Below are 22,715 nucleotides of genomic sequence, written 5' to 3'. Positions count from 1 at the left end.
TGCCGGCTGGGAAGAAGCGCTCGGTGCGCGCGGCCGCCCCTGTGGAGCTGGTCCCTGGCGCGGAGCAGGCGAGTCCTCCTCCTTCTCCTCCCGCTCCCCCGCCCCTTCTCCCCGCGCTTTGTTGGTGCCTCTCCCGGGAGAGCGGCGGCGGCTGCGGCCGGCGGCGATGCCCGAGTTCCTGGCGGATCCGTCGGTGCTGACCAAGGAGAAGCTGAAGAGCGAGCTGATCGCTAACAATGTGAGCCTCCCGGGCGGCGAGCAGCGCAAGGACGTGTACGTGCAGCTCTACCTGCAGCACCTCACCGCCCGCAACCCGCCCGCCCTCGCGCAGCCCGACTTTTCCAGCGACGAGGAGCGGGAGCCCACACCTCTCGGAGCCCGCAGCCGCGGCGCTGCCGCCGCCGGGCGGGTGAGTACCGCTGCCTCCCGCCCGCGCCGCCTCGGCTTCCCGGCAGCCTCGGGCCCGCTTTCCCGCCCGAACGGGGCCGGCCGCCTCCGCCCGCCGGCCGCGGCTCGGGGAGCGGCACGACGCGCCGGGGTCCCCGCACGGGTCGGGAGTGTCTCCAGCTCGGCTGAGGGTGGGATCGTGCCCGGCCGGGACGGTCCCGCCGCCTGGGCGAGAGGGGCAGCGGCGCTGGCGGGCGGCCGCCCCGCTTCGGGGACGAGCTGGGACGGCGGGTCGGTGCCGGGGGCCGCCGGCCGCTCCTCCGGGATGCGTCCCGCCCTAAGCGCCTTTTGGAGCAGCTGGCTCGGGGGGTAGGGGCAGCGCGACCGCGCGTGGAGTGTGCGACAGCCCCCCCCCACTGTAAATTAGGGAACCTTTACTATAGCTTGGCGAGCGGTCTCCTAAGTATACTATTTCGGTGCTGGAGGAACGAAGGAAGAGAACTCTACGAGGTTGTAACTTGCTCAGGAAAGGACTCCCCTCTCCTGTCTCGGTTGTACGGCTGTGTAAATGCCATACTCGGTGTAAATGCCTCTAAATGAAAGGATGAAGCTGTGAGGGAACAGCTGGTTTGTTTCACTTAATGAAGTGGACTGTTTAGTGTAAAGAGGGTCTGCATAATGTAGATGTCTTGCTCGTACCTCTAAGATGTGTTTTACAGCAAAGCGCCTCTGGTGCCAGTTCAATTCGTCCACTGCACTTGTTTTCTTAGACTTTACACATGTAAGGAAAGAGGGGCAACTGGTGCCATTTGGAATTTTTCTCTTTGGGAAAAATGTGATTTCCGTCTTAATTTTTCATAAGTGGACTATAAATTTACATATATTGAGGAAACAGTCTTGTAATCGATAATTGTAATTTTGTAATTAAAATTGTAATTCTGGTCTCAAGAAAAGACTTGGATAATGATTATCAGCTTCTGGAGTCCTAATGTGTGTGATAGTATAACTATTTAATTGTATCTTAGATACTATGTTTCAAAGGTCATTAGTTAAGAGAGTGCCGATAAACTGAGTCCTTTGAAGGTCTTTCACTCTTTAACCATCAAAAGCCCAAGAGAGCAGTTCTTGAATTAAAAAATTGAAAACTGCAACTTCAAGAGGAAAGGATCTCTAAAACCAAGTTATTTACCTTAACATCTGTCCATTTCAGACACTTAACTGGCATTTACTAAATGCAGTTAAAATGAAACAGACGTTTCTCTTAGAGTGGTCTGCATTTATAAGGTGCTTTTGAGTAAAACAGGATGTGCTTGAATCTGACTTGTTTCATGCTTGTCAGAGAAGGAACATCTCAGAACTGTAGTTCCTATCCTAGATCTGAGTTTTCCTTTCCACAAAGTTTAAACAATTACGGGTGACTTTTTTGATGTTTACAGAATGGGTGGTACTCCTACACTTTTGTTAACAATATCTGGAAGGCTCTGTGCTATTTGTGCTTATCTTGTGTGTTAGTATCAGAGCACTGTATCATCAGAAGTTCCGGAACTTCAGCGAATACTCCAGTGAGTGTTGCTCAGATTTGGGTCAGTTGTGCCCTGTGTTATGTCACTTTACCCTCGTTCCTCTCTCCGCCTCCCCACCCCGCCCCGCGCCACAAACAACCAACATTAAGCTAAAACACTCAGAAGAATCCCAAACAATACCTGCTAAGCAAAACAAACTTGGATGATGTGTGCTTGTTGCTTCCTTTGAGCCACTTGAGTAGTTCTGAAACTGCTTGTATCCTGAGTAGCTTGTCCCTGTCAGTGTCTCTTGGCACAATGGTGCTTCTTCTAATCAGTTCTCCTTCAAAAAGATTAGCACGTGTGTCTCCAGAGCGATTTGCCCCCAGAGCAGTTGGAAAGTGGAGGAAGAGTGAGGGAAGTCTGACATCCCAGGGACTGGGATTCTGGTGAAAAAACAAAGCAAAATATCTTGATAAGATTAAGAGGGGACGGGAGGAAAAGCACTCGGACGTCTGAAAGAAGATAGAAATAAGGGGCAAGGGGGGAAGCTCTAACTGCAAGGATTTATGGATAGGAGGAATGAAATAAAGGAACGGGCTTTCCCTCGCTCCTCTCTGTGCCCGCTCGCCCTTCCCTTTCTTACGAGCGGATAGTTAGAGGCGTCTGGCTGAGCTGCCGTCCTCGCGTGTGCGGAGGAGCCGGAGGGCGGGGCGGCGCGGGCGGGGTCGCGGCGGTGCGGGCGGGGCCGGGCGCCAGGGGGCGCGCCGGGGCCGGGCCTCGCTGCGAGCGGCTCCTCCTGCGGCAGCCGCGGGGTCCTGAACGGGACATGCAGCGCTTTCCTTAAAATGGGCGTGAGTAACAAGGGCACAGGAATAATTTGAACATCCGTGCTGCAGTCACTGAAAGCTACGCCGGGTCTCTTCGTACTGGCATCAGAGTTTTGACATGGCTGTAGTCATTAGTGATTTTGAACTGTTTACATTGTCATTTTAGCGTGTTTTTTTCTAAGTTCGGAGCATTTGATAATGCATTTTGATGTTTATTTTCTATTGATAAATGCTGTGCACAGACAAAATCCCATAGTTTGAATTCTGTTGTAAATTATGTGTTTTGAATTCATCACTTTTCTGGCTTAGATCTATCCAGCCCAAGAATAAATAGCTCACTTTGGCTATATATTCCTACCAGAAGAAGAAAAGCTTTTAAAATCATGCCTGTTTGTACCTCAGTCTGATAGTACTGTCTAGTGGAGGAGCCGGCTTCTCCAGATCGACTAAGGTTTTTGAGCAGCTTTTTTTCTTTTTTCCTCTAAGCTTGTTTAGCATAATAGTCTGTGAGGACTGTGACTAGGTATGCAAGACACTGTTTTGCTGCAGGGTGAACCGTCTGCATCTGAATGCCCCTTGTCCTGGTTAGTTATGGGCTGGATATCAGCACAAATAGCTCACAGGAAAAGTAACTATAAAATTAGATTTTTGCCTCCCTAGGACTATTACTTTAAAACATGTACCAAAAATATTGTCTCGACGCTGTTAAACAAGAACTGTTCAGAGCTTAGCATGTGTAGATTATTATGATTGAGCTTATTGTGTATTTCATGTCCTGGAAGAATCATTTCTAAAACCTATTGAGTGATATTTTTGACCTTTAAAGTGATGATATGAAAAAGATCAGTCAACTGTTTCCTGTTAATGAAGGTATGATGAGACCATCTGGACCTGAAGGGCCTGTTTGAAAGGTCATACAAGAGACCTATCAGGTAAAGATGCATGGTTTGATGGGGGGTGGAGGAAGAGTTTAGTTTGGGTTGTTGGAGCTTTTCGTTATAATCAAGTAGCCAAGTAAATAAAGAGCCAGCTTCAGCTCTTCATAGTCAGAATGCTGTGGTTGTGGTGTCTGTAGCTGAGGTAACAACAACAGCTTCAATCCCTTCCTTATTGGGAAAGAGAAGGTAATAGTAAAACTGGTAGTTTAAGAAGATTAGGTGTGTGGAAAGTGTACTGGATAGGTGAGACAGCAGCTGTGCATGCCCTGTGAAGGCAGAGAATCTATTCCATGTTTCCTGTGTGGCTGTACCTGACATGCTGCATGGATGTCACCCAGAATACAGTTTCAATCCTTTGTGGACTTCTAAAAGGCGCTCATCTGCTGGCTGAGAGAAAGCTGTGGGCAGGGATGAGATGACCAAAGTAAGTCCCACCTACAGTGAGAAGTCCTGCTATACTGCTCTGCAGCTTCAGACTTTGAATGGGTGCATTTCCTTCACCAAGTAACATGGAAATTAGGGTCTGGGAGGAGAAGGGGGTGGAAGGGTTGAATAGTCCATAATCTTATAATTTATGACTGTTACTGTACATAGACTTGGAAATTCTAAGTCTGGCACTTACTAATTATGGCTAGAAGGTAGTGAATACTTTAAGTTGTGTGTATCAGTATCTTTGAATTGCTGCTGCATAATTTCCATTGTTTATTTTGTCTGTCCTGTAGCTTTTGGTAAATATTGTCTCCAGGCCTTTAAGGTTAAAAAGTTCAGTAGGACTTGAGTTTTCAAAAAGGAAATTCTACTGCAGGAAATGATTGTCTATGGTACAATAAAAAGTACAAGGGGAATAAAGACCTATCTATTTCACAGTATAAATCTGTTATTCTATTGGCGTGATTTGGGCTCTCTTTACCCTATTTTAACCTTGTTCAGAGAAATTGTAAACAAACCCTGACTCTTTTTGCATCTAGTGATGAAGCTGTACCTGCTTGGGATTAAAATCATTGTGTAGCCTGATGTAGATGCCATTTAACTTGGGATTTGAAAATAGTTTTCTGGTGATGTCCCATAGTTGTCAAAGAAGCTGTTGAATAATAAAACCAACATGTTTCTTATGCGTGTCTCTGGGACAGTGCTAGGACTACCACATGTGCTTATGAAGGTTGCTTGATTAAGCTGGTCTCTGGCTGTTTCATTTCTGTTCAGCAGAAATGCCAGAGGTAAGGGGTAGGTAGCTTTTTAAGTCTGAATTCCTGTTGCTTGCATATTCTGCTCTTCTTGCCAGCAAAAGAACGTGAAAGCTTTGTGCTGTCAAGAGATGATACTTGGAGAAGATGAACTTCTCCTAGGATGTTTTTCTGTGGCCCTAGTACTGACAATGCTGTGTGGCAGCCCCATGCTTATAATTCACTACAATACTTGTTTGAAGAGTTAGTTCCTAGGCAGTTGCAAACTGAGCCTGACAGATACCACTACCAAATTGCTATCTCTGATGTGAACAAATCTCTCAAGTGAAGTATGCAGATAGTCTTCCATCTTCTGTTTTCTAGAAAATAGCAATGACTAGAAATATTTCTTTAATGCTGTGAGCTCTGGATGGGATTAGAAGATCTTCAGATAAGGATTTATTGATTTGGGTATATTGTTGCAAAAATATTTACATAGATTTGGGTGTATTATTGAAAAAATATTTACATTGTGGGCAAAGTGGTCAGCTGCACCACCTTACTTTGGCAAATCCTGGATATTGCCACAATTTCATTTTAAGTACTTTATCTCTGCACCACAGTAAGACAGATTTTACTAGTGATCATAGAACAGGTAAATGCAGGCATCGGTTTTTGTTTTTAATTTACAGTGTTAAGCTTCTAAGCTAGCTCTTCTGGTCAGTCTTGTGATGTAGTGCAGTGGATAAGTAGTTGTGATGCACAGGAGGTGTAGCGGTGCATTATACTGTAATAGTAGTGGTAATTAAAGCAAGTGTTGTTGCTGAAGTTAATGCTGTCATACCACAGCTGAGGTATGAGAAATTCTTCAGTCCTGCCTCATGCTTCTAAGGATCATCTGGTGGTCCACTGAATGGTTAAATGGCAGCTTTCTACTTGTACAAGGGAAGTCATTTGCTCCTGCTCTAAGGAGAATAGGTGTTCAAAAGTAAAAGCTGTGACCTTACAGAACACAAAATGAACACATCTGGCCCAATTATTGAAGAGCACACATTACTTTCAACTTTCTTCGTCCCCTCCCTACTCTTTTTCGTTGCTGAAACTCGCTATTTTGATAATCTGTTTGTGACAGTAGTGCAGGAAAAAGTAAAGTGGTATTTTGAAGGAAAAAAAGCCACAAAGAAACCATGAGATATGTGAATTTTCTTCTGTTAGAGTACCCTGGTACTTATTAGTTGCAGTTAGATTTCTGATGGCTAAGATTTCTGTAAAGCATCCAGAATGCTGAGTAGTTTTTCTGGTGTATATTGTTATAGTATCTTCTGTGGTTTCTAAGTGAACAAGGTAGGGATACATTACAACAGGTTGCCAGCTTCTCTAAAGTGTCTTTGAATATCAATTTCCTATACCATGGTAGTTTTCTTCTGAAATATTGACTAGCATCTTGATTAATCTGCTTGGTGATGTGGGAAAACACCAGAGCTGTCATTAGTCTAAACAGATCTTAACAAGAAAACCCAGCATTTTTTTTCAGGACTTTTTTCTGTTTGGACAGTTCCGTAGTGTAGAAAAAGTGCATTGAATATGCAATTTAAGTTAATGTGATATTTAAGTTGGCATAATGTTATGACCAACATGTTCAAGAGTGAACGAAAGTCTTGTGCAGCTGCAGGTTGATTGTTTCTTGTGTGCTTTGTAAGGAGGCTCAATTGCTTCAAAAACTAATTAGGAGTGGAATGACTGATAAAGTGAGTTGTAAATCTGTCTTTAGTCAAATCCGCCACTTTAATGACCCTATACTTTCTTCAGACTGTTTGGAGTCTGTCTTAGAGTAAAGAAATGCCATGATCTCTTGGAGATTCTGTTGCTTTCCAGCAGCTGATTTTACGTTCATTGTGCTGCAGTATCCAGGAGTCAGAGGAAAATTTGGGAGTCAGATATATTTGGGAAACCCTCATACAGTCCCTGCTTAGCTTTAAAATACCAAGATACTTGAGGCAAGACCAAGCTTGTATGCAAAGAAATATTGAACTGGCATCAATAGATAGATACTCTTGGCTCATATAAATCGTCTTAAAGTGTTTTGTTGCTATCTTATAAAATGCAACAAGAAAAAGACCTGTTAATTGTTTCTGAGTGTTTATAGCATATTTGTATTGGGAATTTTAGTCTTTTATTAGTACTAAAAAAAACCACATTGGGCCTCTGGACAACTGAGTTGAGAAAAATGCTAAATGCAGAAATCATTTCTGTTTATATAATACAACTTTGAGATAGAAATATGATTTACTTCAAAGCAGTATCAACGTCTTTCTTAGTAAAGAACTTGCAAATCCTCTGCTTTTTCTGTCTTACCTCTTCACTTTCACAATGCCTATTGTAGTAATTAAATATTATGATCAAATATTTAATAAATATTATGATCACTCTGTTTGGATCGAGCAGAGACTGCTAGTTTAGGAGTAGCATCTCAGCAGATTATTTTGATAGCCATCTGTATGTAGTGATGATGCGTTGCCAAGTGTTCAAGTAGTGTTGCCAGAGCTGGGTTTAGAATTTGTTAGAGCTACAAGTAGCAGAGATGTAAGCAGAAAAGCAGGATTTTGAAAATTTGCGTCTGTTTCTGATTTTTGCCTTTCCTGCACTCTACCTTGTAACATCAAGTAATCTCACAGAGAGTGACAGGACAAGTTGGAACAGGGGTTTTGGAAACTTGGTTGAAAGTATGTAGATACTAAAGAACTTCCTCCATTTCATTAGAGGAAGAAATGTTGACCTACCAGGTAGAAAAATAGTGCAGAAACATGCCAATGTAACATAATTATTTGTAGTTTTCTGTAGTGATGGTGAAACAGGTGGAAGCTTACTTCTCCAATCACAGGAAAGCAATCCCCTCCCACTGTATACTTGAACTTCAAATTGAAACACCAGACCAGAATAATGAGTGATGTTTTTTATTTTTAACTGTAGAGGAGACTTGTAATGGGTATTTCCTTCCTAAGTAGAAAATTTGTGCATGTTTTCTTAGTAGGTGTAAATGTTTGTACTGTTTCACATAAGCTTTAGTACTAATCATTGGGGAGAATAGGATGAATTTCTTCTGGGTTTATATGTTTATTACTCATATGTCTTCCTGTTCCTTTAAAAGAAAAAGATGTGCTCAGGATCCACTGTAAACACCCTGTCTGTCATTTCTCCCTCCTGCTCTCAGAAAGCTACAAAGAAAACTGACAAACCCAGACCAGAGGAGAAGGATGACCTAGATGTAACAGAGATGAGTAATGAAGACCTCCAAGAACAGCTTATGAAGTATGGAGTAAATCCTGGCCCGATTGTAGGTAGGTCAATTGAACTAGTAGATTCTAATCTTTTAACTCAGTAAAACTGAGCTTTATTTCTCACTAAACCTCACTTGTGAAGTTTCCCTGATATAGTTACTTTTTAGTACCAGTACTGTTGCAATCCTACTTTTCACCTAGGATATTTTCATTGAACTGCTTACATTAAGAAGTCTAGAAGCATTGTAGGTGGGCAAGTCTGCAGTTTGTTTCTTGTGTTCTAGGCCAGCTGGAGATATTGCAACTTGTGTTCTGAAGCTGTGTTAGTTAAAGTTCAGTACTGCTAGGTCTTCAGATACAGAGGTTTAAATCTGGGCTCACTTAAATAGGAAAGACATCTTACATAATAACCTAATAGTATTGAGAGCAGAATGAGAACAGGGAACTTCCCTTTCCCTAGAGCATTTCCTAATCACTGCATTGTGCAGTAATGTTTTCCTTTGCTGATGTTTTTTTCTTGCCTAGCATTCTGTCCTGTGTGCTGGCCTGTGGAGTAGTCCTGACCCCAGCCTAATCTCCTGCCTTGGGCACTCATTTGTGATGTGGGATCAAAGCACCTTGCCTTTCAGATTGTGCAGTAGCCTAATGGCAAGGGAATTTGATTTCACAACTCTTCAAAAAAGATTGTTGTCTGTAGAGTGCAGAGCCTTCTGTGGAATGTTCTTGAAATCCTAGGTGGATGGAAGTGTCTGTGACTAAGCCTGCAGTCCTGTGTATATTCAAAGCCTTATCTGTAATATTTTCAGTTAGCTGATTCTGCATGCCGTGCCATTCATTCTGTACCTCTTGGATAGTACTCACGTATGAAAAACTCAAGAACCTATGTTGTCCACTGGAAAGGCATTTACATTTGGTCCAATTTATTTCCTTTAATTCTTACAGGGTATGGACTCTCTTTAGAGGCTGCCATTTCTTTTAAGTGGTGGTTTCCTCTTATCAGAAAACTTCAAAAGTTAGGATCTTTTATTTTCTGCTGCTAACAGCTCAAGCAGCAGTCACCTCTACAGATTTTTGCCAACAAAGTCCAGATGTGGAAGTATGTGCTAGATTTAAAATGTTTTAAACAGCTGTCCTCTTAGATCAAGCAAGCCAACCTGATGGCTACGTGGTATCAAGCAGAAAGTTCCGTTGCTGCTGCTTGTTTGCACCACCTCTGATGCTTAATGGGCTGAATTTGCCAACAAGACAAAGGCAGGGGCAGTAATTCCAGGGTAAGGGAGCTAGGAGAATAATAGTGCAGTCTGCATGGAAATTGTTACCCTTGTGTTGCCTTTTTTCCAACCTGGAAATGAAACTAGAGGTAATTTTAGTACGGAGGTAGTATAAAAGGGGATCTTTATTTGAAGGCCTCCAGGAGCAGTTATGAAAAGGTGTCCACAAAAGCTCACCCCTACCCGCAGGGATGAGTACAATAGGTTTTAGGAAATTAGCATCATTCATTAAAAAGTCCTGATTAGGGGAGGACAAGTGGTGATGCAGTTCTCCCTGCCAGGTCAAGTCCCTGCTCTGGAGACCCCACTTCAGCACTAGTTGTAATTCTGCCAGGAGAATGCATCTTGATGAGTTGTTCTCAGCCTTGGTTCCCAGGAAGAACCAAGATAGTACAGATTGTACCTCCTGTGGCTTGGAGCTCTGGGATTTGTTTTGTCTTTCTGCGTAAGGATAGGCCATGGAAAAGTACTGGGAAAGCAAATCACTAATACAGTAGACTACAGAGCTGCACATATATGTGTGAAGAATAGAGAGAACATATAAAAGAAAAAAAAAAGGTAAAACATAAAATGGCATCACTTGTAATATCAAACTCATTGAATTTTTTTGGTGAGGGAATAGCAACTTCTATATTGCAGCATATGAAGCAAAAGGTCTAAGAAGCTGGTAAATTCCCTTTCCATAGATTTCCTTTCTGTAAACGTTCAGTGTATGAAGAAGTCTAAGTTTATCTAAGAATTCTCTTAAACTGCCAAGTTAAAGCCTTAGAGCTAGAGTTGTGTGTCTTGGGGGGCGTGTGTGTGTATATGGAGAGAGAGAGAGACTCTGGGTCATACAAACTGATTAAAAATAAACAACACATTATGTTCAAAAATTCCCAAAGAATATGTAACAGCTAAATTCTATCAGTCAAGTCAGGAAAGATTAAAACTGTTTCTTTAGCATGTATCCTTCATTGTTGTAGCTACTACTAGGAAACTTTATGAGAAAAAGCTTTTGAAACTGATGGAACAAGGTCCTGACCTGAAGGGACCCGTGCCTCTCCCAGCGATTTCAACTACTGAGAACACCAAACAGAATGGAAACAATGATTCTGACCAGTACAGCGACAATGAAGAAGGTAAGACTTGAGTGGAACTTGCATGGGAATGATTCAAATGATACATGAATGATACTTGCAGTAGAAATAACCTAAAGAGCATATGATCTTGTGTTGGCATTGGTGCTTGGCACCACTGGACGGTGGTCTCAAACTGACTGATGCCATTAGTTTATTATCCTGTAGTAAAAACTCTCTACCTTTTCTGTGTGCACCCTCACAGGCAGCTTCACACAGCACTGACTCCTTCTTTCCTTCCCTCTTCCAGACCAGCTAACTCCTTCCTGTCCCTTACTTGGCTGCCTGACCCTTCCTCCTCCTCACAGCAACGCCAGTAAAAGTCTCTCTTCTCCCTCCCTGTGCTCCTAACTCTTTATATCTTCCTTTTTCTCATGCATAATACCTACATTCCCTTTTACTCCTTTGTGATTGGTCACATCAGCATTCCACACTTCTTCTCCTTCAGTTCTATTCACCTGTCTTATACAGCTGCACCCCATTAGGGATGAGGCTCTGCTGCAGCGCCATTCCTAATCTTCCACAATCTATTCTCCTACAGTCTTGCTGTTGGGTGAGGCTGTAAGATACTGCTGCAGGCCATGTCAGTCATGTGCTTGATCATGCAGTACCAGCACAGTGATCCAGGTGCCTGTTCTGGGAAAGGAAACCTTTTGCTACTGAGCTGTCTTTAATCCATTTTCCCCAGACTGGAGCCTTTAAATCCAGTAGACAGAATTGCATATTGGGTATTTCAATGTTCTTTGCATGTCGTACTTAAGTATCAGTCCAATTTTGTCTTATGGTGCTCACAGTAGTTATTTACTATGGGATAGTGAATAAATGTTTGTTTATTAAACTTTTCTTCTTTTCTGTTCACTATCTAACACTTATGATTCAACCCCTTTTATGTGCTGTTCCTTATTGATGTAGTTTGGGGTAGGTTGATTGGTTGTGTGTGTGTTTTTTGTGGTTTTAACATCAAGTTTGTATCAAGAAAGTGTAGTGGTTGGGGAAGTGGAACTGAAAACACACCATTGTGCAATTTACAAAAAAACAAAAACAGCACAGGTTTTAAAGAATTACTTGAATGGATTGTTAGAAGATGATTATTTAGTGTGGCTTGGTTTTGGGAGTGGGTTTTCTTATTGCTTTTGCAGGAATTTTCATGAACATGAGACAGAAAGGGTTGAAATGCACCTAGTAATTGCGTATTTGGGCTTGTTTTTCAACTTTTATCTCTTGCATTTTTCAGGGGCAAAGGGATGTTAGAAATTGATTTATTAATGTTTGTGACAGCCAAGAGCCGAGTCACAACTGACAGCTAACTTCTTATAATTTCATATGCTTCATATAATTACTGAACTGTTCACACCCTGGGGAAAAATCTCAAACCCAAATATTCTTCTTTTCCCCTACCAAAACCAAGTTTCTTTTTATAAGTAGGTCTTAAATATGTCGGTGTAATGCTATTAGAATTTTAGAAAAGCAGTGGAAATAATGCGTCCTCTTATTGGTGAGATGACTGCTAACCGTTCTCTGTGTCAAAAGTGGGGTTTTATATAAAAGGACACAAATTAGAAGAAACTAAGCAACAACTTCAAACAACATTGACAAGCTTCAATACCTTTATTGCAATCAATAGCAGAATGGTACTTCAGTTAAAAGAATTGCAATTTGATACCAATTTCTAAATGGAACTGTTGGATTGGTCAAGGCTTATCTGAAATGTAGGAGTTTTAGCACAAAATGTAAATATGTGGGTCAGTGCTTCAAAATAATTTTAAGTTTGTTCTTCAAAAACCTTTGCTCTTATACATTAATAGAGAAATATACCTGTTTCACAGCTTTTTATGGAAATGGCATCTCATAAGAGTTATGTTGCCTCTTGAAATGAATTTTTATTAAAATACATTTGATTGCAACTAATACAACAGCGAGTAGTGTTATAGAAACTAGTTTTATTAAAACTGTTCGCAGATCCGAAGACTGAGCTGAGGCTTGAGAAGAGAGAACCTCTGAAAGCCAGGACAAAGGCAGCAGTAGCACTCAAACAAAAAAGAGTTGTTGAACACAACCAGGTATGTTTATCATAGTGGCACGTGGAACAACTACTAACTGCAGGTGATGTGCTCACTAAACACCTTGCTACTTTTAACATCACATTTGACTAAGTGAGCTATGCTGTTTTTTAAAGTTCTTTTAGAAAACCTGTTCTAATACAGCATGAAAAATCTTGTGGATTAACTATAGTGGCTGTTTTTAGCATGTCTGATAATGTTCAAAGTTACAGTCTGCTGTTTGTCTGACTTGCCAGCTGCTGTAGCACCTCCTAGAGAAGAGCAGGCAACCTTAACATGTTTAGTTTTAGAAATCTGACAGATTTTTAATTCATATGGGCTGATGGCTTTCTGTTGGATGCTTGTAGTCAACTTGATTCTATAAAAGTAGTGGTTTCTCAAAAAAAAGTTTGGAAAAAGGGATGTGTGGGATTTTTTTGGTTTTTTTAAGAAGTGTTTTTAAATACATATATATATGGTTAGCTATCAATAGACATAGGTATGCATTTTAAACGGATCTGTTTAATGACTTATTTAAATATAATATGTATTTGGGTATGTGCCTATATGTATAGTTGTGTGTATATGTTTACATGCATACACTAGGTCTCTATGTAATATTTTTTCTTCAACTATGTAGCAGCAGTATTAGAGTAGACATAAATTTGTTGAAAAACTTCTCCTTATGAAGAAAAAGGATAAATAACAAGTGTAGATCTCCCTGCGTGTACCACCTGTCCTTTACTTATAAATATTAGTTCTGTTGCCTTAATGCAAGAGGGATTTTACAGAAGCACCTCTGATTTTCAAGCTGCTGAATACAGGGCTCGGTAGTTGATGGCTGATCTGTCATTCTGATGTGAAAGCATCATTAAATACCCTGTTCCTCAGCTTAGGATATTTAGAGTCTTTACAGTGCTCATCTGACCAGTAAGTAGTGGAGTTATGCTACAGTAAAGGACTTGTAATGAAACATTCAGTGACTCAGGATCTAACTTGTTAATTGCTTGGTGTATTTTTGCAGATCACAGTGACTTTTCTCAGTACTTTGTTAAATGCCAGATGCTTGCTACTTAGTGTGTGTATGTATATGTATAAACATGCTTGAGCTACAGACAGCTCTTAAAGCAGGTTAAATGGTGCTTTATGACTTTGAGTAATACAACACAGTTACGGAGATCTATAACTACTTTGGTTATTTTAAGTTGGACTTTTAGGGTACAAGCTGAACAGATTTTACTTCAAAAAATGAAATGCACACATAGCCCAATGCACCAAGTGTTCTTTAGTTTGTTTGGGGAACTTCTGCTTGTAATGGTCTTTATAATGAGCATCTTAATCTTTAGGTTCTTGTATTTTAATAATTACTTTTTTTGAAATAGTTATTCTGCCAGAAATCCCTGCCAGCTTCAGTGTAATAAAGATATTTAATTCTTCTGTCAACAAACAAAACTTATAGTCTTCAGGAACTCACAGAATAATAGATTTAGTGAGGTATTTTTGTGACATTTTAGGTGATGATTTGTTTAGTCAATTTTTTGTCATCCAGTTTCACTATATTAGTATCAGGTCATTATTGTTTTGCCTTGCAGTCTTACATGTGCAGTACAGATGCAATATTTTGCAACTTGAATATTTTAACTACCAGGAGTTAATCAAAGGAATAATCAAAAAATTACCTAATTTCAAATTCACCAAATTCTTCAGAAGCTCTCTTCAGTTTGTTAAACCTTTCACCTTTGAACATCTGATTGTTTCTTGGGTTTTTTTGGGTTTTTTTTAAATATGGCAAACAGACAAAACCATATAAAAAACCCAAAACAAACAGCCCCACCCACCCCCCAGGAAAATTTTGCAGCTGCTTGAAGCCAAGAACAACTTAATGCTTTTGGCTAGCAAATGTGTGTAGTCATATCTTTTTACTGAGAACAAAACCAGAACATGGAGAAGATTTTTTTCTTCCCTCCCCTTCTTCCTGTGGAATTGCATTGTAGTTTTCAGCTAATGTGTCAAGGGACTATGCTCATTTTGCAGAACTATTTCAACTGTTGAGGAATGTGTGGCATTGACTCGGAGTGTGTGGCTGAAGCATGGTAAGGCTGAGCTGATGGGCAGTGTGGTGTGAGCAGACTTGCTAGTTACTTCTGGGTCCTGTGTAGCACTGGTTTTAGACCAGATGTACATAGCGGACAAGACTGTCATTTGGCATGGCTGGATGTAGCTGCTCTCTTAAGAAGAGTGCAAATAGATAGACAGTTATTAGGCAGACTGCTGCAAAAGAAATTGGGTGGGGAAGTTGAGCAGGCCTATGGGTCTTATCAGTCAGTTAGTAGTGGAGTGCTGGATGAATTTGAGCTCAGCTACTTGTGTTTAATTACCTCCTCATAGTGAAAAATTGGCAGAAAACCCTAATTTAAATACCCTCTTCAAATCCAGTAGGTGAATCTAGAGTAGGAGTTCAAAACTCAGCCTGACAGTAAATGGCATTGGACAGAAGGAGGCAGGCTAAACTATGTAAATGTTAAGGAGCAGTGTAGAACTAGTCTCTCTCCTGAAACTTTGTACAGTGACATTCTGCATGTGCTGTGTTCCCCTACTCATCCCTGTATTTTTTTGGCTACCTGTATAGTAACTTGGTAAGTGGTAGCTGAGGTAGTCATAATCTATAGCTCCACTGCTTGAGTTATTTGGCAGTTTAGAAGCACATGCTGAACACTGCTTGTGTACCACACTCTTGTGGTTTCTCTGGTTACCTACAGGTGTTGGTGTACCTAACATGGGTGTTACATTTTGATATTGTTAGAGGCCTGCTCCATTGACAGTGAGGGTAATTATAACTGTAGACAATAATTTTTATTCTTTTCTGTCTGTTGAATGTGTTCTACTGAAGTCTGGATGGGTTTTATGCAGTAGATTCTGGTTTTTCCTTGACTTTTCATGCAAGAAAAGAATTGAAACTTGGCGCTTAAAACATATAATTGGAGCATCCGAAGAAGAGAGGCAGTAATCAGTGAAGTGCTTCTAACTTTTCATTAGAAGATAAGAAATTTGTAGTCAAATAGTCTGGGATGGGGAGCTCTTCGTTACTAGTATGAGTGAATTTGCCTTCCTGCTTTCCTGAGTGGATTATACTGGAGTAAAAACACTCGGAAATTAGTATTTTTTCTCTAAGCTTCTAAAGAACACCTCTTAAATAGAAAGTGTATGGGGTTGAGGTGGGGAACTGTGGTTGTAGGTTGCCCGAAGGAAGAGAATGCAGTGTCTGGTAAATATTTGAGAAGGGGTTAGAAGATGTTTCCTCAAATGTCTGTTAAATTTGTTAAATTTGCAAAGAACTTTGGAGAATTAGGCTGAAATCTACAATTCTAAAAAAACCACAAACTTGAGTCTGTTCGGACCTGAGGTCTGTGCATTTGTTTTATAAAATACTTCAGTGACTTTGGAATGAAGTGAGGCACTTGTGCTCCCTCTGCTGGGCATTTAGTAGCTGTTATACAGAATTTATCATGGAACCATAAAGCTGATCATCTAGTTTCACTGTCCCCTCTCAAGTAATAAGTACTTTTCAGCCTCTTCTCTTAAGACATTGTTTTGTGGCTAATACTGTTCTAGTGAAGTCATTTCACTATTGAACCTGTAATTGGCAGTTGCAGTGTGTAACTTTATTTAGCAATGAGTGTAACTTCCAAAAACTTGATAATACATCACTGTATGAGGTGTTAATGTGCAAAGATAGAAGTATTTAAAAAGTAATAATTTTTATTTTTAAACTTAACCAAATATAAAAGAAAATCTTGTATGTAATCTAGAATAAGCAGCTTCACATCTCCCTTTCCATCTTGGAATCAGTTTTGAGGGGGATATTTGCTTTGAACATGAAACTTGCAGTAAAGTGTAGGGAATGATCTGCATTTGTTAATGGCTATAAAAGTTGGGTGCTTCATGCTGTTACTTTGATTTGTGAGAGATCTGTATCAGGCTTGATTGTTTAAACCTGTTATGTGATAATTGTTAGTTTCATCCCTGTACGTGGAAATTTTTAAGATCATTTAGTGTCTCTCCCCGACCCTTGTGGCTGAAGATTAGTTCCTGTTGAAACTTAGGTGTCTGGCCATAAACTGTGCCCAACTCTGCTTGAGAGAATCTATCAGTATAGAGAACAAGGTGATGCTTTCTTCTTATGTTCATAGATTTGTGTGTTTGTAGGCAGGAAATGTAATGGGCCTGAAAGCTTCATGTCTGCTGTCCATGACTTGATGTAACTCCTTGTAGTGTTAGCTCATTCCAGGGCAGTGAGCAAATTAGCAGTTTTTACTATTGGGCATTATCTATTCAGTTCTGTATTTGAACAACAATGTGCTGAAATGTAAATATTATGGTCAATGCTACTAATCTAGCTAGCTATTCGTTATTGAATGTATTAGGATCCACCGTTCTTTGATTGTAGAACATGTTGCTTTTGGAGTGTGCATGCTATTTTGGCTTTTGGTTGCGAGTATCCAATGTTTGGAGCTGGTTTTCATGTATATGATCATGTGTTTGATGCTTGAATAGACCTATTCTCAAGATGAAGTTACTGAGACTGTCTGGACAAGTGGATCTTCAAAAAGTGGACCTCTGCAGGCATTTTCTAGGGAGTCTACAAGAGTGTCAAGAAGAACACCAAGAAAAAGGGTGATGAGAGGCTTTTATAATAGACAAGTTTTTTTTTCTCTCACTCTTAGGGTCCCAGTGGCTCTTTTATTCAATTGTTGTCTTTTGTTTGTTTTAAACAAACAGGTGGAAGCTACAGCACAGTTGCCTGTAGATGATGCTGTAATATCAGAGAGTACTCCCATAAATGAAACTATATTGGCTGCAAGCAACGAGACCCTAGTAAATATGCTTAGTAAATATGTTTAATCAATTGTGGTATTCTTCTGTAACATATCTTCACTGACAGAATCATTCTGTTTTGGACAAATAGAAGACTGTTTTAAGGAAAGTAAGACTATTCAGTAGTCTCTGAAAACACATACTCAGTATCTGTTTTAGTATACCTAATACTGTTCACTTTGAGATGGGACTAGGTCAACACCTAGGTCGCATCTGATGTCTTTTGTGGGGGGAGGGCTGTAAAAAAAACACTTTAAAAGCTTAGATACTTTCTTAATTTATTTAAGTACATGCAGAATATTTGCTTTTAAGTTTGGCTTTTCTTGTGAACTAAATAGCTTTTATGTTTCTAAATGGCTTAAAAGAAACCAGTTGGAATGATAAGCAGTGTGTTTCCTTTGCTGATCTTGGAGTATCTGTTACATAACCTTCTTGAGTTAACTTCTAACATGCATATATTCAATGCACATAAAGGTTTTGTTGTTTGGTTCTGCCACCTTGCCCCTTTTCATTTTGTATTTTGGCTGTTTCTGAGTGAACAATTTTGAATCTCGGCAGGTTGGCAATAGGGTGCCTGGAAATTTCAAGCACGCAGCTCCTACACTGTCAGTCAGTGAACTCTCAGACATGCCCAGAAGAACACCAAAGAAACCACTGATGACAGCTGAAGTAAATAAATTAAAACTTAGATTGCTCTTGCTTACTCTCTGTGAACAAAATTCCTGTGTGTGTGCTTACTTCTTAGTACAGAGGGGGTGGAGTATGTCATTGCCCAGGTGACACCAGTCAAAAGAAACTAGTGTTGTCACATGACATAAAAGAGAATATAAACTTACTTTTATCTTCCCCTTTCAGATTTGTGTGTGTGTGTGAAAATCTGATTTTTTTCTTTTTCCTAAGATAAATACGTTGATATGTTATTTCTCCTTGGGCTGCTATTTTTCTGAATAAAATGTAGATTTTTTTTTTCTTTTAAATACTTTGAATAGCTCAAAGTAGAGTAGACTTGGGTTATCTCCATTTGAGCTTGTAAATCAACCTATCATGAAAAAACACAATGTGCTTTAATTTAGGGAATCAAGTAGTAGAATGACTTTACACCAAATTACTGAATTAAAAAAGCATCTGTAGATTTCTTTCAGTTATCAAGAAAGAAAATAATTCTTTAACTGTTAACCTATTCAAGCTGCCAAAAATTATATCTCTTGGAGAACTGTCTAAAGCACCTGCAAGTATATGTAATTGTATTAATATAATACTGTAATGTTGTGGAATTTTACATTGCAAGATGCTGTTTGTCTGTTCATGTAGCTGTAGATAAAGCTGCTATTAACATTTCATTTACAATGTGACTGCCATGTAGACTTAGTTGTCAAATAGAAGGTTGTGGGTAAACGTGATGTTCTATTCCAAGCTTCTGATGGGGGTTTTTCAGTCAGTATTTTAATGTAATGTGGCATGGTTTTTTACAGCAAGAAGAGACAGATTGCCCACATCAGTGCTTTTTAAATCATGTTGGTCACAACCAGTCCTGTGATATGTTCAACACAGCCATGATAGAGGTGATGGTTAAGTTTTTTTGATCATCTACATCATTGGCTGTCAGGTGTATAGGATTTATGCAACTTATTGTTTATCCTAAAGGAAACTGAGGAGATGACTGAATGCTTTAAGACACCAAAAGTGACCGGATGGCTGCCAATAATTAAGGTTAAACAAACTTCTAAAACCCAAGAAGTAAACTTCTTGAGTGTCACTGGGTGACTCACTCATTCTTACAAATTGCACATGGTTGTGGTCACTGAGATAGCTATACAGAAGCTTTTAGTTTTGCTGTCTGTTCGGCCTCTAACTGTTTTTGGTTTCCTAGGTGCTGGAGAGAACTACAGAAGAAAGAAGAATAGAAAGGGATATTCTTAAAGAACTGTTCCCTTATGAAGTATCAACACCTACAGGAATTAGGTATTTCTAAAGTTTATGGGGCTTCTTTTGTCAGTTCTTGTAAACCTATTTAAGCTGAGAAATATCTTTTGATTATATTGATAGAGTTCTGAGAGAGTTTTTGCACTCCGGCTCAATGACATTTGTGACAGCCACCTATTCTTCTGTTCTATATACATAAATTTGTTACCAAAACAGCCCCATCTTTATTTAAATTGGAGAAGGGAGAACAGGGTGGTACTATAGTAGGAATTATTACCAGAATTTCTGGATGGTGAAAGTTAAATGAAAAGAGCTTTTATGTGGTAATGACTTGCAATATTTAAGTTTTTGGCTAGATGCAACCGCTTAGGCCTGCATTTAAATTAAGGAAAGATCTTGTGCCATATATTTGAGTTGTCTTTTACAAAGCCAGAAAGAACTTTCAGATACTTTATTTTTTCCTTTAAATGGCAATCATGTTGATTAATCTTATCATGAATGAGGATGGCATCTAGGAAAGGCTATTACTTGTGGGTTTTGGGTTTGTTTTTTGTCATTTTGGGGTTTTTTGTTTGGTTTTTGTTTGTGGTTGTTTTTTGGTTTTTTGGGTTTTTTTGTGTCTTTATATTTAAACAAAAATTGAAGCAACCCTCTGGTTAATTGGCCAATTAAAAAAAACCACTCTGCTTAGAGCATATGAGAAAAAGTTTCCCCACGTTAAGATGTGAAATCATCTCCTGTGTTTCCAACATGTTAATTATAGCTTCAATTTAAAATGCAATTGCATAAAGTCTTAACCATAAGGAGAATATATAGTACTAGTTACTACTGCTGTGGGGCATCTGCTGACCACTCAAATTTGCTCTCCTGTTTTGAGGTCCAGTTAAATCCATACCACTTTTTTTTTTTTAAAAAAAAAAAAAAAGTAAAACTCATTCATGTATACTTCTTGTATGTTAGAATTTGGCAGTGTACATGTTTTTTTTTAATCCTTACTGCTCTGTCTTCTGGCTCTGTTTTGGCTTAGCCATCAGTAGATATTTTATTGGCCGGAAAGAATCTTTTGTTTAGGAATCCTAGTGGGGCTGCAAAAATAATCATTAAGAAAGCAAATAGAAGGAGACACTTTCTACAGTTTGATTGCAAGTTATGATCCTTTTTATGTGGATAGAATGAAGTGGCATTTGAGATTTTTTTTTAAAGACTTTGATTGAACACTGAATTACTAACTTTATTGCGTCTATCATTATTGGTCAAGCTTCAAAAATCGTATTACAGGTACTATATTCACCAGAAATAATTCTTAGTTCTTTAATTATACTAAAATTTCCCTATGTACTTTAGATTGCTCTTTTAAATATGCAATATTTCAGGTTCTTTTCCTTTTTAATTCACAGTGCTAGCTGCCGTAGACCAATCAAAGGAGCTGCAAGCCGGCCTCTGGAGCACAGTGACTTCATACTGGAGGAAAGTTACTCTAAGTATGCACAAAAATATGGTACCTCGACTGACACCAAGTCGGAGAAACCAGCAGTAAAAAAACAGCGCCCCGTCCCCTTGTGGATAAAAGTTTTTCTCTTTGTTGTTGTTTCAGTCTTCATGTTTTTGGTTTATCAGTCAATGGAAACTAATCAAGGAAATCCTTTTTCTAAATACATGAATATTGTCACTCAGGGCAGTGCCAAATGAATATCTTTCTGAAAGGCACACCCAATTTGGTCTCCTGTTTTTTAATTGTAGAGAACTCTTCTGCCCTCTCATCGGCTCAAGGACTTCTTATAAATAATGTGATTGGAACCTGATAAATTGGATAAAGGAAGAAAGATAATATTAAACGGACATCGGTAACTTTCTGGACTTTGGACAAGTAGGAGATCACTGCCATAGGAGTAACATTTTTTTAAATCTTTGAACTTTTTTAGGCTTTATTTTTTTAATGTGGACATCCTTTAAATTCACTTTTGAGAAAATGTATATTTGTTTTTGCAAGAACTTGGAAGCTGAGAAGGGCAAAAATGTAGTAAAATGTGAAGCTGTGTCTTTAAAGCTTTTCATTTGTACAGAAAAGAAGTTGTACTTCTGCCTCTAGATTATAGTGGAGAAGGATTTTAATATGGGATAAAGGGAAATGCATTTCATTATGCATTTTTGCAGTAACAACATAACTGAATTTGATCTCTTAGGCTGTAGAGAGAGTACAACAGCAACCTTTTCTGTAGATTACTGTAACTTTTTAGTAAATGTAACTGTAAACCTGTTTGCATTTCTGTAAAAGTCTTAGTATCATATTAGTAACTGTTTAAGTGTAACTTCATTTAAATGTATCCCTTCATTTTAGTGCTTACAGTGTTGTAGGAGTTGAATACAAATCTAATTGGCAAGAGATGTATTAGAGGAACTTATTTATTAGTAATATGTGTGGGAAATAAAAACTACATCATAACAATTTGTTACTAAAATACTTTTTTGGGTCAAGATTGTTATCTGAAGCAGTCTAAATTCCAACCTTAGCAGTGGTCTTTTTTCTTTCTTAAAAAAGCGAGGTCTTTCCAACACAGCTTTATGTGATTATCTTTAAATATTTGTGTAGAGAAGTATTCTCAAAGTATGAAAATTCCATATGAAGTTTTATTCTTGTATGAAGAGGGCATTGCTGCATTTTCCGCTACAGTTTCATCTTTTAAGGTGAGATTTACTACTTTCATGCCATTGACTATTTTTCTCAGTGGAAGCATGCTGAAACACTCTCTATTGTGTAACTTGGTTGAGCAGGCAGCTGATTTCACTACTACCAATGAAGAGTGATAAGCAAAAATTTTTTTAAAGTGAATGTATACTTTTTTGGTGTGCTTAAATCTGCAGCATACAGATGTTCAGTCTTATTGCTTGGTACAAAATTGCAATAAATCATACTACTTATTCTTAAAGTGCTACTTATAAAAAGCTGAGAACATTAGTTAATAGTCAATATCTTTTTACTCTAGGTACAATTATTGTGTAGACTATAGCTATGGGGAAGCTTTACTTTGTGAACTTTGGAACAAACATGGTAATTTGTAGCAAAGCAATAGTTTTGGGGTTTTTTTCCTGTTTAATGTTTTTTTTCCTTCTAAACTGCTTTTTTGAGTAATCCAAATAGCTAAACCTGTGTCCATCCTATAGAGAATTGTAACATAAGACATTCACTTTTGGTGTCAAAAATGGAGAAAAATAAAAATGATTTTAATGTGTGTGGATTTTCCTTATCAAAATAAATGCATTGCTGAAAGGCAGCAAAAGCAAGACAAGTGATGTATCAGTGGTGTCATTTTGTGCTGCAATGGTCTTCCATATTGAAAAAATAATTTGAAATCTGATAATAAACTCAGGTCAGTTCATGTCACTTGGTGGG

At 39.1% G+C, this 22,715-nt stretch overlaps 1 protein-coding gene across 4 annotated transcripts; it reads left to right on the top strand.

The window, feature by feature from the left end:
- On the top strand, positions 1-22,611 carry LOC131591797 (lamina-associated polypeptide 2, isoforms beta/gamma-like). 4 transcript variants are annotated; one of them, XM_058862858.1, is made up of 9 exons: positions 1-409; positions 8,032-8,158; positions 10,335-10,490; positions 12,447-12,547; positions 17,081-17,200; positions 17,306-17,401; positions 17,960-18,070; positions 19,272-19,363; positions 20,722-22,611. In XM_058862858.1, the coding sequence occupies exons 1-9, from the start codon at positions 167-169 to the stop codon at positions 21,011-21,013; spliced, it is 1,338 nt and encodes a 445-aa protein (XP_058718841.1). In that variant the 5' UTR covers positions 1-166; the 3' UTR covers positions 21,014-22,611. The 4 variants fall into 4 exon arrangements, with proteins under 4 accessions (XP_058718841.1, XP_058718842.1, XP_058718843.1 ...); XM_058862859.1 differs by lacking the exon at positions 17,081-17,200; XM_058862860.1 differs by lacking the exons at positions 17,081-17,200; positions 17,306-17,401.
- Positions 22,612-22,715: the final 104 nt, after the last annotated feature.

This window comes from Poecile atricapillus, chromosome W (genome assembly GCF_030490865.1).
Source record: "Poecile atricapillus isolate bPoeAtr1 chromosome W, bPoeAtr1.hap1, whole genome shotgun sequence".
In the NCBI taxonomy this organism is placed as follows: domain Eukaryota; kingdom Metazoa; phylum Chordata; class Aves; order Passeriformes; family Paridae; genus Poecile; species Poecile atricapillus.
The sequence above is the reverse complement of the archived record's forward strand: the minus strand, read 5'-3'. Positions and strand labels throughout refer to the sequence as shown.

Coding starts and splice junctions, on each gene's coding strand:
- LOC131591797 (XM_058862858.1), top strand. CDS start 167: ATGCCCGAGTTCCTGGCGGATCCGTCGGTGCTGACCAAGGAGAAGCTG. Junction 12,548..17,080: donor GAGTTGTTGAACACAACCAG/GTATGTTTATCA, acceptor ATGCTTGAATAG/ACCTATTCTCAAGATGAAGT. Junction 17,201..17,305: donor GAAGAACACCAAGAAAAAGG/GTGATGAGAGGC, acceptor TTAAACAAACAG/GTGGAAGCTACAGCACAGTT.